Genomic DNA, 18039 nt, shown 5'->3' with positions numbered 1-18039 from the left:
ACCATCTTTCGTGGAAGCCAAGTCTGAGGTAAAGCAAAGAGGGCATGTTGGGTGGAGGAGTCAAGGACGTAAGGTTGTTTGTTAACCATGGAATGGGGAGTCCATGAATTGCAGTGGAAAACACTGGGAAGAAAGGGAACTGTGGGATGGTGGATTAGATGGGAGGACTGATAGGATAGCAGAGATGACCAGAGGTGGGGACCAAGGATACCCAAGGTTTACCTGGTTACAAAGATCCCAGCAGTCCCCAAGGGATGAGAGAGGCCCTCGGTTCTGTCACGAGTCAGTTATTCATACATGTTTGTTAAAAAAAAAAAAAACCCACCAAAGGAGTGCAGGGATGGCACTTCCCTTAAGACTTAGAGAAGGGGAAACTACGACTAGCAGGAACGTTTTTGTCTAAAACATAAATGTAAATATTAGCATTTGGTTTTGGCGCAGCCTAGAATTTTTATTTTCTTCCAAACATTCGTTACGGTTGTATTTTAGCTATTAAGTTAACATGTGCATTAAAAATCATTACCTGATTTTTCAAAATTTGTGAAATGTTTTAGATTATATACAGATGGCTACATGAGTGACTCTGTATTTGAGGATTTTATTGTTCTTTCCCTTTTTCTTTTTTCCAGAAAGGGTGCTTTATTGAAGAATTTGAAATGTTGCATAAAAACATGGTAAGAACTTTACTGAAATTTCCAAAGTTTTGTGCATACACTTAACATTTCATACAACTTGACTCTGATACTGTTTTAACTCCTGGTACTGTTTTTATGCTCCGTTACCCTACCAATCACTGTTTGAATTAATGGAAATATATTAAACAGAAAGAACAATATTCACAAAATCTTCATCTTCACCTTTTTTTTTAATGATGCTACTTTACTGCTAAATGATGAACAGGAAAATTGAAATAATTGCATTAGAGAGCAAAATGCCCTATCTGCTTCTTTGTGCAGCTTTAATTGAGGAAATATTTTCTCCTTGAGGAGATTTTAAAGAGTTGTTTACAGTTCTCACTTGAATTTCTTTTTAAATACTTAAAATTATTATTTTGATTAATTGATCTATTCAGAGAGAACTCTGCTGCCAATAGCCAGAACAGAGAATGATGAACATTTGGGGTCATAATCTCTGACACCGTCTTTCATTTCACATTTGAGCAAGCTGGGGTTCAGAGATTTGAAATCACTTGTCCAGATGAAAATTTCATCTGAAAATGGAAGTGGAGGTAGGAAGTAAATGGAAGTGTGAGTAAATAAAAGCATATGCATGTGTGTGTACACACACACACACACACACACACACGTATATGTATCTCAGGGTGATCCTATTAATTATAAACTGATGTTTTCTATATTATAATCATATATTCTATAACATAAAGTTTTTTAACCCTTCAGGAACTCTATAGATTCTTCTCTAGTATTTCCTTGTGTGAATTTTTTTTTTAACCAGGAGATTCACACTTTGGTTTTTCTAACATAGATTTGTGAAATAGAAATATTACTTGCTACCCCTTTTTCATTAAAATATCTTTCTGATAAAATAATAAAATAAATGTGCTGTGTGTTTAGCCTATCTGCAAGGTGGCGGTGGAATTTATGTTCTCCTATGGAAACTTTGGTTATGGATTTTCACATCAGGTTAGTTCTTCTTTTTTATTCTATAACACTGAAGTTAAAACCTCTTCTGAGCCTCTTTGCTTTCCAGTTTGATAAAAATTTTTAAAATATATATTTTTTAAAAGAATATTTTTAAAGAATGCTATTTTCTCCATCGTACTTAAGGAAAAATGAAACTACTGTTTTTTATTTGCATATACATTTTAAAATAATCTTTAATTCAAAATGCATTTATCAGAAAACTTGCTTTTGTGTGTCTGTGTTTTCATGTGTGAAAACAAAATTATTTTAAGTATATAAGGAGTGTGGATTTTTATATATAAAAATGCTTATTAAAAATGGAGTAATTGATTATATTTGCATGACATTTTTTATTCTGATCACATATGCTCCTTACCCCCATGGTATTTCAGTGCCCGGTGTTACTTGAGGCCTCCTTGATTTATCAAGAGAGTAATATGTTCAAAGAAGTTATCTTCCTTGCTTTGTCCTGGACCTTTAAATTTATTACATATATCCATGTTCCTGTGAAAATTTTTGTGTAGTAAGCTGTGTCCTGTCCTTTTATTATGTGCCTAAGCTAGATTCCTAGAATGGAAATTATTGTCCAAAAACAATGACCTTGTCAAAGAATTGTTCTAGAAATGGTGTACCAACATATATTCTCACCAGGTGTTTGAAAGAACTCTTCATATTCCCAGGTATTATCACCACTTTGGGGCATTTATAAATCCAAGCACATTAGTGCTGCTATAATACAGGGACTGTGACCCTTATACTTTGCATATGCTCTTTCTTTTCCATCTTTGGCTATTTTTTTATAGTCTTGGTTGTTCTTTTAATTAGGAATTCAGAGTGGTACGTTACTTTTATTAAACCTACTGTTATGTTAACCGAGCAGCCCTGGTAAAATGTTATTCTAAAATTTTGCCTATGGTATATCATAATGATTTTTAATGCATTTCAAATCAGAAATAAATAATACACAGAAGAAAGCCACTAGGCACAATTTTTTTTCATCTTTTTTCCTTCTTTGCTTTGATTTTTCTTTCTTTTCCTTCTGCCTATTTTATTTATATTTGTATGAATTGGGCCTTATAGGGTCTTGTAACTGTTGAGTTCCTTTCGTGACATAGTTTATAAGTACCAACTTCAGAGGTAGGTTTTGTGTCTGAATATAAGTAAAACATGTAATAATCACCTTCTTAGGGAGATGTCTCCTTTTCAGATAAATTAGGAAAGTATTGTTTTATGGAGGTAGATTCTACCAAAAACAAGGAACCAAGATATTGTGTGGAAAAGAGTGGGAAATACAATAAAAGTTCTTGATTTTGATTTTATATCTGTAAACTTTTTGGTAATATAGTCCCCTACTCATCTGTCTTGATAATGTAAAAAGGGTACTACCCTTGGTGGCGGGGGAGCAGATAAAGCTGCATTCAAATCCTGGCTCTGATGTCTTTTGGGTAACCTTGAACAAATTACTGATCCTCAGCATTTTCTGTAAAATAGCAACAGTTATCTACATCATAGGATTATTGAGAGAATTAAAAATAATATTACAGATAAAAGGTTCCTGACAGATATCTAGTGCTCAATAAATATTGGTTCTTTCTTCATTTTTTTAATCATTTTTTAAAATTTATTTTCAACTTAACAGTATTCATTGTTTTTGTACCACACCCAGTGCTCCATGCAATCATTAGAGAGGGTTCTTTCTTCATCTTAAGGCCTATTTTGTAGTCCTAGAGGATATAGTATTAGAGTGAACTATAATTGTAACTAAGCCGTGTTATAACACACTTACCATTTTCTTCAGTTAAAACCTCTTCAGAAAATTATCGAGCCATCCATGTTTATGAATATTGCCCCACCTCCAGGAAGAATAGATCCTGTGACGTAAGTGTTTGAAGTCTTATTTGCACAATTGGATTATGTGCCATTTAAAACACTTAATCCATTTTATGGACCATTTTGGTTGTCTTAAGACATAGCCAGAATGGGCTAGACTCTAAGGAAAACAGAGCAGTGAATTGTTATGCTTAATAAGGTGGGAGACATTTTTGGGTTTCTGGGTATAGCCCTGGCGAAAGGACATGAGAAGTTCTGGAGATAAGATAAAGAAGAGAAGAGAGTGCCAGCTTCATGGCTGAAGGAGAGAAGACCGGGTTAGGCTGATAAGGAAAGTTGGCCAGTGAGATATCCTTTTCTAGAAAGAGGTGACGGACTTCTAAGATCAAAGCGTCTAATAGTTGTCAGTTTTCCTCTACAATATAGTAGTGTTACCTCCATTCCACACATTCTAATTGTTTTTTTCCAAATCTTCAGCAAAAAGTTTATGTTCAAAAAATGTCATTAGTGGAGCACCTGGGTGACTCAGTGGGTTAAGCCTCTGCCTTCGGCTCAGGTCATGATCTTAGGGTCCTAGGATCATTCCCCACATCGGGCTCTCTGCTCAGCAGGGAGCCTGCTTCCCCCTCTCAGCCTATCTCTCTGCCTACTTGTGATCTCTCTCTCTCTCTTTGTCAAATTAAAAATCTTTATTAAAAAAGTCATTAGCAAACCAAAAGTAACTTAAAATTTGTCAACCAGACTTCAAATTTCAACAGTAAAAATAGATTGACGAGTGTAATCTATAGTGCTTTCCCAGATTAAGAAATGGGAAAAAAGGGATTGAGGAAATTAGGTATAGGATGGGAATGTATATTCTGAAGTGCTTATTGTCCTATAGTCTCACCAATACTGGGTATTATCATTAAAAATAAATTTTGCCCACTTGATATTGGTCATTTGTTGAAATAGTAAAATTTGAATGTTTTATGTTTATCAATCATTATTTCTTTTTTTTTAAAGATTTTATTTATTTATTTGACAGAGAGAGATCACAAGTAGGCAGAGAGGCAGGCAGAGAGAGAGAGGGAAGCAGGCTCCCTGCTGAGCAGAGAGCCCGATTCGGGACTCCATCCCAGGACCCTGAGATCATGACATGAGCTGAAGGCAGCAGCTTAACCCACTGAGCCACCCAGGCGCCCCAATCATTAATTCTTTATCCACCAATGGATTCAGTAAACATTCGTTGAATGTCTGCTATATCCCCAAGCCATTGCAAATACTAAAATAAATGAGGCCTGGTCCCTGCCCTCTGGTAGCTCATGGTTTAGTGTGCAAAGATAACTTGTGAACAGAAACTATAGCACAAATGAGATGAGAAGCTTCCTGCTGGTAAACGTAAGGAACCCTGGCACATAGGGTGTGGGGTAATGATGGGAGGAACATAAAGTTAGGTCACAGCAAATTTATTGATATGAGCTCACTAAACAGAGATTCTGCATTTAATGTTACAGATTAGGGCATTAGAAAAGACTCAGTCTGGTTCTTTGGTTGCAGAAACATGTACGAAGAGATGCCCACTTGGGTGGATTGGAAATGCCAGAACTACCTTGGCTTAATGTAGAAGGAAGGTATTCAAAGGGTTAAAGAGATGGTGATGTTGGTGAGGATTTGTTTTTAAGACCTACTCACTCATCCAGGGAGATTCCAGAAGATAGACCTTTCACCATGACTGTGAGAACTAAATTTGAAGGGGAGCCCTACCCTTGAAGAGCTCTGTGATCTTCGCTGTTAGGCAGACCTTAGAGTGGAAGCTGCAGTCACTGACCTGAGAAACCCAAATGCGATGGGAGTGTAGCGTCCTGCAGTGTCAGAGCCCAGTGATGGCACCACCACCTAAGGCAAGATGAGTGTGGTTACTGTAGTGGACAGTAAAGTCAAAGCAGCAATCAGAACAGTTTGACTCATGCAGACCTATAGCATTGGCTAGTTGATCATGATGTTCCTAGAAATAAAATATATAGAAAGCCTCCCCAATTCTTTTTTTTTTTTAAGATTTTATTTATTTATTTGACAGATAGAGATTGCAAGTAGGCAGAGAGGCAGGCAGAGAGAGAGGAGGAAGCAGGCTCCCTGCTGAGCAGAGAGCCCGATGTGGGGCTTGATCCCAGAACCCTGGGATCGTGACCTGAGTCGAAGGCAGAGGCTTTAACCCACTGAGCCACCCAGGCGCCAGCCTCCCCAATTCTTAATCTGTATAAGCAGAAAAGTTCTAGGTCAAGTGAATGAAAGTGTGACCTGGATCATAAAAACAGAGTCATAGCTCCTCAGTCAATTCCCAGAGTTGAACCAGTTTCCACACCCAAAAGCCTTTGAATGTAGGGGAGGCTTCGTCCCCTTAAAGAGAGACACTGGTATGCTGACAAAAGTTTATAATGTTAATCTTTCTCTAAGCTTTCCCAAAAGGGAAGGAGAGCCTTTTACCAGGGTAACTATGCATTAGGGAAATGGAAATAATCAGACCTTTCAGAGTCTACTGGACACTGGCTCTAAACTGACACCAGTTCCAGAAGATCCAAATGTTACTTATTTTGGCCTGTGCATAAGACAGATCTTGGAGAGTGATAGTAGATTGTCATAAGCTTAACCAGGCAGTGATTCCAATTGTAGCCACTGTACCAGATGTGGTTTCATTGCTTGAGCAAATTAACACATCCTCTGGTACGTGGTATAAAACTGTTGATCTGGCAAATGCCGTTTTCCCCATATAAAAACCAGAAGTAGATTCTTTCAGCTGGTAAGGCCGAGTGATACACCTTTACTGTCTTATCTCAGGTGTATCAACTTCTCCAGCCTTATGTCATTCATTTAGTTCACAGGAAGCTTTTTTTTTTTTAAAGATTTATTCATTTTAAAGAGAGAGCATGAGTAGGGAGAGGAGCAGTGGAGAGGGAGAGAAAAAGTCCCAAGCAAACTCCACACTGAGCGTAGAACCTGACACAGGGCTGTATCCCAGGAGCCTGAGATCATGACCTGAGCTGAAACCAAGAGCTGGATGCTTAACTGACTGAGCCACTCAGGTGCCCCACAGTTTACAGGAGTCTTGCTTGCCTTTCCCTTATACAAGATATTACACAGGTCCATCACAGTGATGACCATTACGCTTATGGGACCTAGTGAACAGGAAGTAGTAACTAATCTAGACTGTCTGATAGGACATTTGCATGTCAGAGGGTGGAAAGTGTTCTAAAAAAATTCAGGGCTCTTCTACCTCATTGAAATTTTGAAGATTCAGTGGTATGGGGATTGTCAAAATAATTCTGCTAAGGTGAAGGATAAGTTGTTGTATCTGGCCCCTTCTACAGCCAAAACAGAGGCACAACACCAGTTGGGCCTTTTTGGATTTTGGAGACAACATATTCCTTATTTGGGTGTGCTACTCTGGCCCATTTGCCAAGTGACCTGAAAAAAAATTATCTATATAATAAATGTATCTTCTTCCATCTCATATCTCCTTCTCATGTAACATAAGGTTTATTGACTTTATATTGTAATATTTAAGTATTGTTAAATTTATAGCATACTATTTTTTAAGTTTCAGGATATTAAGAAGAGTAAACATCATCCAAAGACTTTTTAAAAATTTTTATTTTGTTTTTTCAGTGTCCCAAGACTTGATAGTCTTTTCTAGGGAAGAGGCTAATGAGGTTTTGGTTGTATGCAGGATAGTTGTATCATGTTAGGTGGAATTATGACCTGTTAATTGTTCTCATTTGGAGATTAAATGTGTTTTAAAGAGATGCTTATGGGGGCCAGGTTGGCAAGGGGTGGGTGGACTTGTGATGATTACTTTCACATGTCAACTTGACTGGGCCATAAAATAGAAATTTGTATCTAAAGATTGGGAGAGAGGTCTGGGCTCAAACACTGTCTACTTCTCTTTAGAATTCCAGGTCCTTATCTCCTTTTTCATCCCTGCTGCTCATCTTAGTAGTAAGAGTATTCAAAGGCGCACTTCTGTCAGGATTTCTGACCTTTGTCTTCTTCCCTAGCTCTACCCTCTGATGGTTCAAGGTAGACAGGTGAACTTACAGTCTAAAAGAGAGAATGATTCAAAAGTGATAGCTACCACTGATTTTAGAAGTGTGGTTTTGTATAATTGCAATATTTAACATTATAAACATTTTGCAGAAATGTTATTACACCACAACCGATAGAGTATCCAGCATTCCTATCCCCAGACCTGAATGTTACTGTTGGGACGCCAGCTGTAGTGCCCAACCAGTCGTCTGTAGTGCGACTTGAAAAACTTCAGCAACAACCTCGGGAAAGGTAAATACATACATACATACATGCATACATACATATATACCAACACAACCCAAACAATCTTCATCTTATTTATGTGTTAGTGGGACATTATTTTTTTTTTGCATGGGGGGGCATATGGGCTTTAGGTATTTGTTTAGAAAAGTCAATGTTTATCGACTCTGTAATGCGTATGGTGGTTCACTTTGTTGTGTCCTATGAGTCCTTCAAGCTATCTTTACTCTATTTCATTTTTTTTTCTTTTTGTTCTTCTGATTAGATAAATTCCTTTGCCATCTCTTTGAGTTTTCCAGTACTTTCTTCCACATCATCTAGTGCTCTTGAGCCCTCTATTGAATTTTTCAGTCCAGTTATTGTGTTCTTTAGCTCTGTGATTTCTATTTGGTACTTTTTTATATTTTATATCTCTTTGTTGCAATTCTCACTTCATTTATGAATTTTTCTCCTGAAAAATGAGCATCATTATGACCATGATTTTGAATTCTTTTTTTGAAAATTATTTATTTATTTGAGAGAGAGAGAGAGAACAGAGTAAGTGAGAACATAAGTGAGTGGGGGCAGAGGGAGAGGGAGAAGCAGACTCCCCATCGAGCAGGGAGCCCCATGCATGACTCAATCCCAGGACCCCAGGATCATGATCTGAGCCAAAGGCAGACACTTAACCTACTGAGACACCCAAGTGCCCCTCATTATATTTCATTACAGCCTGTTTCTAGAGTTTTGTTTTATTTATTTGTTTGGAACTTAATGTTTCTGGAATTTTATGTGGCTGTTCTGTTCTCATTGTTTTCTCTCTTCATTTACCCTCACTCTCTGTGTTGGTTTCTGAGCACTAGATGAAACTGCCACCTTTCCTAGTCTAGATGAAGTTGTCTCATGGTGGGAAATGAGAAGGAAACTTATCAAGGAAACCAGCCCAAGATTTTGGCTGTCTCTCAAACCCTTGTGATTGTCCAAGCAGCTTTCCTTTTTTTCTTAATGGCTTCCAGTTGTTGAGAGTGTGTCAGGATTTGTCAGTATTCCAAAGGGGAAGATCTCCACATCTAGATTCAGGCTGACTGGAAGCTGAACCTCAAGTCACCTGATGGGAAAGTATGTACCTAGAGCTCTTTCTTGGAGAAACCAGGAGAAGGGCTTTCTTGTCTGCTCCCTTTGTGCCCAGCTCCCTTAGGGTGTAGCCACTAGGGTGGAAGTCATTCCTGCACCCATTGAGAACTGCTTCTTTGTGTGCTGAAGTTCCGTGGGACTGTCACCAGTCCAAGCCCCATTGGTTATGATAGCCAAACAATCTAGGGGCCCATCTCCTTGGCAATGGCCACAAAGTCTGGGGTGCCAGATGTCTGTATAAGCTCCTTCCAGGGAGATAATGATGATCTGGATTGGGCTAGAGAGAGGAAGAGATAGTGTCTCCGGGCTTCCACAGGTCTCTAACAAGGATTGCAATCAACCCCTGGATGCATACTCAATTAGAAGCCTGACCTCCAAATAGTAGCTTTTAAATACAGTAGGCCTTTTTGGAGACTAACTGGGAGATGAACTTATTTTTGCACTAATTTCTTCTGTGCTGAGTGCTGAGCAGATAGCGTGGTAAGTCATAGGAGACCTATGAAAAACTTTTTATTTTTTCTGTAGCCTTATGGGTCTTGTGGTCACAACTGTGTTAACTGTGTTAACAGAAATAGGTGTTTGGGGGGGCCTGTCCCTCAGATGGGAGTCTTGAAAGGTGGGGTGCTATGTGTGTTGTCCAACCCTTTTTCTCCTCAGGGAGATGCTGGGAGTTGAGAGTTCTGTCCCGTTTGTATGACACTGTGCCAGCGGTAGAGTTTCTGGTATGTGCCTCATCCTTTCTCAGCTGTTTTGATGTGTGTATTTTCTCATTTGCATGATGTATAGGAGTTGCTCAGCCTATTTCTCGATTTCTTTCAGAGAGAATTGCTCTTTGTAGAACTGTAGGTACCGGGACAACTGGGTGGCTCAGTTGGTTAAGCCGCTGCCTTCAGCTCAGGTCATGATCCCAGCGTCCTGGGATCGAGTCCCACATCGGGCTCCTTGCTCGGCGGGGAGCCTGCTTCTCCCTCTGCCTCTGCTGCCACTCTGCCTGCCTGTTCTCTCTCTCTCTCTCTGGCAAATAAATAAATAAAATCTTTAAAAAAAAAAAAAAAGAACTGTAGGTACCATGCATACATGGGAGGAGGTGAGTTCAGGAGCCTGCTTACCATCTTGAATTAGAAACTGCAAATTTCTTTAATGTCTTGCCTAATAGTATGCAACTGGATCCTCATAACTGCTTCCACATTTAAACACAGTGGCTCCAGCTGCAGAACCTCTGCTTATATGGCTCATAGTGACAGTGACAGCTACTGCTCTCATTTCGCTCCTGTAGCTTCACCAGCTGATCCCTTCTTCTTAGCAAAATGGGTCCCAGTGAGTCATCTTGCCATTGTGTTCACTGACTCTACATGTATTTTTCTTGCATGCTTTCAAAGTCGGGTTGTTATTCTGCTCCTTATTCTCTTCTTCTTATAACTACTCTGGAACTTGGTGCTGATAGTTTTATCTTACTCAGTTTTATGTGGAATTAATTTTCCTGATATTTTTTAATAGGAGATATAGTTTAGAAAGCCTCTTGAGCCTCACAGAACTCCCACTATTAATGTTTTCATTTGGTGTTTAAAAATATGAGTTGCTTTCTAGGATTTTCTGGGACCATGCCAGTCTATGTCTCATGTAAATGGCAAGGGTGGACATCCTTGTTTTTGTTCATGATCTTTAAAGGCTATACTTCTAGCATTTAATAGTTAAGAGCATTTGCTTATATAGGTTTTTTATATATAGATATGCTATACCACGTTAAGTAAATTATTCCACTTTGTTCCAGTTTTCTAAGTTTCTTTAAAACCACAAATGGTTGTTGGATTTTTGCCAAATGTTTTTTCTTCTTTAATCAGTTAAATTGTATTTATGTTTTCTAATTTTAATGTCAAAATATCCTTGTATGCCTGGAATAAATCTAATTTGTTCATAATATATTATCTTTTTTCTATATTACTGGATTTTTTGTATTAAAATTATATTTTTAACATTTGCATCTATGTTAATGAATGAGATTATTTTTATAATGTCCTTATTAGAGTTTATCATCAAGGTAGTAATGTCCTCATGAAATGAATTGGAAAACATTCCCTCTTTTCTATTTAATTCTTGTCAGTTATATCTTAAGATGACCAAAGCCTTTTTTAAAAAAATTTTTATTTATTTTTTAAAGTTCTTTTCAGTGTTCCAGAATTCATTGTTTATGCACCACACCCAGTACTCCATGCAATACATACCTTCCATAATACCCACCACCAGGCTCACCCAACCCACCCCCGCCCCTCCAAAACTCTCAGATTGTTTTTCAGAGTCCAAAGTCTCTCATGGTTCATCTCCCCCTCCAATTTCCCCCAACTCCCTTCTCCTCTCCAGCTCCCCATGTCCTCTGTGTTATTCCTTATGCTCCACAAATAAGCAAAACCATATGATAATTGACTCTCTCTGCTTGACTTATTTCACTCAGCATAATCTCTTCCAGTCCCATCCATGTTGATACAAAAGTTGGGTATTCATCTTTCTGATGGAAGCATAATACTCTGTAGTATATATGGACCACATCTTCCTTATCCATTCGTAGGTTGAAGGGCATCTTAGTATTAGAATTCCCAGCAACAGCAATCAGACAACAAAGAGAAATAAAAGGTATTCAAATTGGCAATGAAGAAGTCAAGCTCTCTCTCTTAGCAGATGACATGATACTTTATATGGAAAACCCAAAAGATTCCACCCCCAAACTACTAGAACTCATTCAGCAATTCAGTAATGTGGCAGGATACAAAATCAATGTACAGAAATCAGTTGCTTTCTTATACACTAACAATGAAAATACAGAAAGGGAAATTAGAGAATCGATTCCATTTACTATAGCACCAAGAACGATAAGATACCTGTGAATAAACCTAACTAAAGAGGTAGAGGATCTGTACTCAAGGAACTACAGAACAGTCATGAAAGAAATTGAAGAAGACACAAAAAGATGGAAGACCATTCCATGCCATTGAATCAGAAAAATAAACACTGTTAAAATGTCTATACTGCCTAGAGCAATCTATACTTTTAATGCCATTCCGATCAAAATTCCACCAGCATTTTTCAAAGAGCTGGAGCAAACAATCCTAAAATTTGTATGGAATCAGGAGAGACCCCATATTGCTAAGGAAATGTTGAAAAAGAAAACAAAACTGGGGGCATCACGTTGCCTGATTACAAGCTTTACTACAAAGCTGTGATCACCAAGACAGCATGGTACTGGCACAAAAACAGACACATAGACCAGTGGAATAGAGTAGAGAGCCCAGATATGCACCCTCAAATCTATGGTCAAATAATCTTTGACAAAGCAGGAAAAAATATACAGTGGAAAAAAGACCGTCTCTTCAATAAATTGTGCTGGGAAAATTGGACAGCTATGTAGAAGAATGAAACTCGACTATTCTCTTATACCATACACAAAGATAAACTCAAAATGGATAAAAGACCTCAATATGAGGCAGGAATCCAACAGAATCCTAGAGAAGAACATAGGCAATAACCTCTTTGACATCGGCCACAGCAACTTCTTTCAAGATACGGCTCCAAAGGCAAAGGAAACAAAAGCGAAAATGAATTTTTGGGACTTCGTCAAGATCAAAAGCTTCTGCACAGCAAAGGAAACAGTCAACAAAACAAAGAGGCAACCCATGGAATGGAAGAAGATATTCACAAATGACAATACAGAAAAAGGGCTGATATCCAGGATCTATAAAGAACTCCTCAAACTCAACACACACAAAACAGATAATCATGTCAAAAAATGGGCAGAAGACATGAACAGACACTTCTCCAATAAAGACATACAAATGGCTAACAGACACATGAAAAAATGCTCGTCATCACTAGCCATCAGGGAGATTCAAATCAAAACCACATTGAGATACCACCTTACATCAGTTAGAATGGCCAAAATTAACAAGACAGTAAACAATGTGTGTTGAAAAGGATGTAGAGAAAGGGGAACCCTCTTAAACTGTTGGTGAGAAGGCAAGTTGGTGCAGCCACTTCGGAAAACTATGTGGAGATTCCTTAAGAAATTAAAAATAGAGTTTTCCTATGACCCTGCAATTGCACTACTGGGTATTTACCCCAAAGATACAGAGGTAGTGAAAAGAAGGGCTATCTGTACTCCAATGTTCATAGCAGCAATGGCCACAGTTGCCAAACTGTGGGAAGAACCAAGATGACCAAAGCCTTTTGAAATTTCTTGGATTAGAAGCTAAATTCCTATTTTTTCTTTTGTTCTGTTGCAGAAAATATCATGTATATATTGAATAATTTATTGTTTGTGTGTGTGTATATACATACACACACACACATATATATATTAAAACTTTAGATAATGAGACCAATATATATATTGAATAACTTCTAAAACTATATATAGTTTAAATAAACATAATAAGACGATGCCTAGATATTTATGATTCGGGTTAAGAAATACAACATTGGGGCACCTGGGTGGCTCGGTTGGTTAAGCTTCTGACTCTTGGTTTTGGCTCAAGTCATCATTTTAAAGTCGTGAGATTGAGCTTTGCAAGGGGCTCCATGCTCAGCATGGAGTCTGCTTGAGATTCTCTCTCCCTGCCTCTCTCCCTCTTACCCTTCCCTCACTTGTATATTCTCTTTCTCAAACAAACAACAAAATCTTTAAAAAAAAAAAAAATGAAAGAAATACAATATCACTATATTGGAGTCCTAGCTATAGCAGTCACACAATGAAAATAAATAAAAGGCATCCACATTGGCAAGGAAGAAGTTAAACTATCACTAGTTGCAGATGACATGACACTTTATATAGAAAATCCAAAAGATTCCACCAAAAATTGTTAGAACTGCTACATGAATTGAGTAAAGTTGCAGGATGCAAAAATCAATATACAGAAATCTGTTGCATTCCATACATCAATAATGAAACAGCAGAAAGAGACATCAAGGAACCAATCCCATTTATAATTGCACCAGAAACCATGAGATACTTAGGAATAAACGTAACCAAAGAGGTAAAAAACCTGTACTCTGAAAACTATAAAACACTGATGAAAGAATATGAAGATGAAACAAAGAAATGGAAAAACACTCCATGCTCATGGATCAGAAGAATGAACATTGTTAAAATATCTATGCTACCCAAAGCAATCTACACATTTAATGCAATCCCTATAAAATACTAAAAGCATTTTTCACAGAGCTAGAACAAACAATCCTCAAATTTGTAAGGAACCACAAAAGACCCCAAATAGCCAAAACAACCTTCAAAAAGAAAAGCAAAGCTGGAAGCATTACAATTCTAGACTTGAAGTTATTTTATAAAGTTGTAGTGATCAAGGCAGTATGGTACTAGCACAAAAACAGATACATAGATTAATGGAAAAATGAACCTACAATTAAATGGTCAATCTTCAACAAAGCAGGAAAGAATATCCAATGGAAAAAAGAATATCCAATGGAAAAAAAGTCTCTTCAACAAGTAGTGTGGGAAAATTGGACAGCAACATGCAAAAGAGTGAAATGGGATCATTTTCTTAAAACTGTACCCAAAAATAAATTTAAAACCGTTTAGAAACCTAAATATAAGACAGGAATCTATTAAAAAAATCCTAGAGGAGAACAGAGGCAGTAACCTCTATTACATTGGTCATACCACCTTCTTATTAGATATGTCTCCTGATGCAAGGAAAACAAAAGCAAAAATAAACAATTGGGACTTCATCAAAATAAAAAATTTCTGTGTAGCGAAGGAAACAGTCAGCCAAACCACAAGGCCATGTACTGAATGGGAGAAGATATTTACAAAGGACGTATATCTGATAAAGGGTTAGTATCCAAAAGTCTATAAAGAACTCATCAAATGCAACACCCCAAAACCAAATAATCCAGTTAGGAAATGGGCGGAACACATGAATTAGATACTCTTCTAAAGAAGACATACAGATGGCTAACAGACACGTGAAAAAATGCTCAACATCACTCATCATCAGGGAAATACAAATCAAAACTACAACGAAATATCACCTCCGTTTGTCAGAATGCCTAAATTTAACAACACAAGAAACAATAGGTGTTAGCAAGGATGTGGAATAAAGGCGAATTTATTCCCCTTTACTAACAGCTTACACTGTTGGTGGGAATGCAAACTGGTACAGCCATCTTGGAAAACTGTATGGAGTTTCCTCAAAAAGTTAAAAGTAGAACTACACTATGATCCAGCAGTTGCACTACTAGGTATTTACCCAAAGATTACAAAAATACTAATTCAAAGGGATACATGCACCTCAATGTTTATAGCAGCATTATTAACAATAGAAATTATGGAAAGAGCCCAAAAGTCCACTGACTGATGAATGGATAAAGAAATCTTGCCATTTGCAACAACATGGATGGAGCTAGAGTAAGCAGAATAAGTCAGTCAGAGAAAGACTGGTATTTACCATGTGATCTTACTCATATGTGGAATTTAAGAAATGATCATGGAGGAATAAAGAGAGACAAAACAAGAAACATCTTCTTAACTATAAAGAACAAACTGATGGTTAGCAGAAGGGAGCTGGTGGTGGGGAAGGGTTAAATAGGTGATGGGAATTAAGGAGCACACCTGTTGCAATGAGCACTGGGTGTTGTATGGAAGTGTTGAACCACTAAACTGTACACCTGAAACTCTTATTACACTGTATCTTAACTGGAATTTAAATAACTTTTAAAAAAAGAAATAGAACATCATCAATAGTAAAAATGTGTTTTGTATGCCCTCGTGAGATTCCATCTTCTCCCCAACCCATCCTTAGGTAACTACAGCTCTGACTTCTGTTGTAATTGTTCCTTTTCCTTTCACTGTATCCTTAAACAAAATATTGCTGGTTTGCCTCTCTAAGAAAAATTTTGTAAGTGGATCATACTGAATGTATTCTCTTGTGAATCATACCATATATGTTCTTCTGTCACATTTTAAATGTATAACTTATTTCTTTAGGCTGGAAAAAATGAAAAAAGAATACAGAAATCTGAATACATGGATAGAAAAAGCTAACTATTTAGAAAGAGTTCTTAACCCAAAAATGGCCCATAAAGAACTTAAGGTAATTAACATAATACATTCTCTACATATAACTTCTAATACTTTTTATTTTAAAAAGATTGTGATAATTAAAAGCAATAAGATATTGCTTATTCTTGATATATAAAATGCTATTCATGGCTCATGTACTTTACTATTTTGGTAATGTGACATTAGATAAATATTGACTAATAATTTGTAAGATTTAATTTTTTAACAGCTTTGTTAAGATGTAATTCACCTATTCAAAGTATACAATTCAGGGGCACCTGGGTGGCTCAGTGGGTTAAAGCCTCTGCCTTCAGCTTGGGTCATGATCTCTGGGTCCTGGGATCGAGCCCCGCATCGAGCTCTCTGCTTGGCAGGGAACTTTCCTCCCCACCCCCTCTGCCTGCTTCTCTGCCTACTTGTGATTTTTGTCTGTCAAATAAATAAATAAAATCTTTAAAAAAAAATCAAAGTATACAATTCAGTGGCCCTTACTATATTCATAGAGTTGTATGTCGATTGCTATGATCAGTTTTCAGATATTCTCATTACCCACAAAAGAAACTCCACACCCCTTAACCAAACCTCCCAGAACTCCTGTTCTCTAGACAATAACCAGTCAACTTTCTGTTTCTATAGATTTGCTTATTCTAAACATTTCATTTGAGTGAAATCATATAATATATGGTTCTTTTGTGACTTGCTTCTTTCACTTAGCATAGTGTTTTCAGGGATTGTCCCCATTGTACCATGTATCAACACTTTGTTTCTTTTTACTGCCAAATAATATTCCACTATATGGATATGTACCACGTTTTGTTTATCCTCATTAGTTGCTGGACATTTGAGTTGTTCGACTTTTTAGCTGTCATGAATAATGCTGCTGTGAACATTCCTGTGCAGGTTTTATGTGAGCATACGTTTGTAATTCTCTTGGGTCTATACTGAGGACTAGGATTGTTGGATCATATAGCAGTTCCCTCTTTAACTTTTTCAGGAACTCCCAAACTGCTTTCTATAGCGGCTGCACAGTTTTACATCTAACTAGCAATGTATGAAGCTTCCGTATATTCTCCAAAACTTGTTATTTTCCTTTTTTGTTTGTTTCAGTTATAGAACTCTTAGTGGGTTTGAAGTGTTACCTCATTGTGGTTTTTTTGCCTGATAACCAATAATATGAACATCTTTTCATGTGCTTACTGACCTTTTGTATATCTTCTTTGGATAAATGTTTATTGAGATCCTCTGTTGATTTTAAATTGGGTTTTTTTATTGTTCAGTTATAGGAGTTCTTTGTATTTGGAGTACTAGACCTTTATCAGATATAAAAGTAAGGTTTAATATTTAGAAATACAGTCTGACCTTTACATTTTGACCTGGCAATAGGGATTCATAGGAGTTTCAGTGAATTAATAAAAATATTACTAAGATTATAGCCTTGAAATGGTAGTCATAGCATACTGATATATTAATGTTTTTCAGTGCCTCATTCTAGTTTGGCATAGTGGTATTACCTTAGGATAAATTAATCAGCACTTATACAGAATTAATATTTTAGGGAAAATTTGAAGGGCTCTTCATTCATTAAAGGAACTATAGACTTTTGGTTTTTTTCTTTTTTCTAATTTTTTTTTTTAGATTTTTTTTAATTTTTTTTTCAGCATAACAGTATTCCTTGTTTTTGCACCACACCCAGTGCTCCATGCAATCCATGCCCTCTCCAATACCCACCACCTGGTTCCCCCAGCCTCCCACCCCCCACTGCTTCAAACCCCTCAATTTTTTAAATTAACATATAATGTATTATTAGCCCCAGGGGTATAGGTCTGTGAATTCATCAGGCTTACACACTTCACAGCACTCACCATAGCACATACCCTCCCCAATGTCCATAACTCAACCAACCTCTCCCTACCCCCCTCCCCCTGGCAACCCTCAGTTTCTTTTGTGAGATTAAGAGTTTCTTATGGTTTATCTCCCTCCCGATCCCATCTTGTTTCATTTTTTCCTCCCCTACCCCTCAAAACCCCCACTCTGCCTCTCAAATTCCTCATATCAGGGAGATCATATGATAATTGTCTTTCTCTGATT

General features: G+C 37.3%; 1 protein-coding gene across 1 annotated transcript in view; it reads left to right on the top strand.

Moving 5' to 3' along the window:
* LOC111162385 (C2 calcium dependent domain containing 6) overlaps nt 1-18039 on the top strand; it is a 137815-nt gene that overhangs the window by 50650 nt on the left and 69126 nt on the right. The window contains exons 6-10 of the mRNA XM_022526812.1: nt 630-674; nt 1575-1643; nt 3442-3521; nt 7644-7784; nt 15877-16042. Of these exons, the coding sequence (XP_022382520.1) occupies nt 630-674; nt 1575-1643; nt 3442-3521; nt 7644-7784; nt 15877-16042 (501 nt within the window). The remainder of the gene's footprint in view (nt 1-629; nt 675-1574; nt 1644-3441; nt 3522-7643; nt 7785-15876; nt 16043-18039) is intronic.

Source organism: Enhydra lutris, unplaced genomic scaffold (assembly GCF_002288905.1).
Source record: "Enhydra lutris kenyoni isolate GAN:26980312 unplaced genomic scaffold, ASM228890v2 scaffoldscaffold1, whole genome shotgun sequence".
Taxonomy (NCBI): domain Eukaryota; kingdom Metazoa; phylum Chordata; class Mammalia; order Carnivora; family Mustelidae; genus Enhydra; species Enhydra lutris.
The sequence above is the reverse complement of the archived record's forward strand: the minus strand, read 5'-3'. Positions and strand labels throughout refer to the sequence as shown.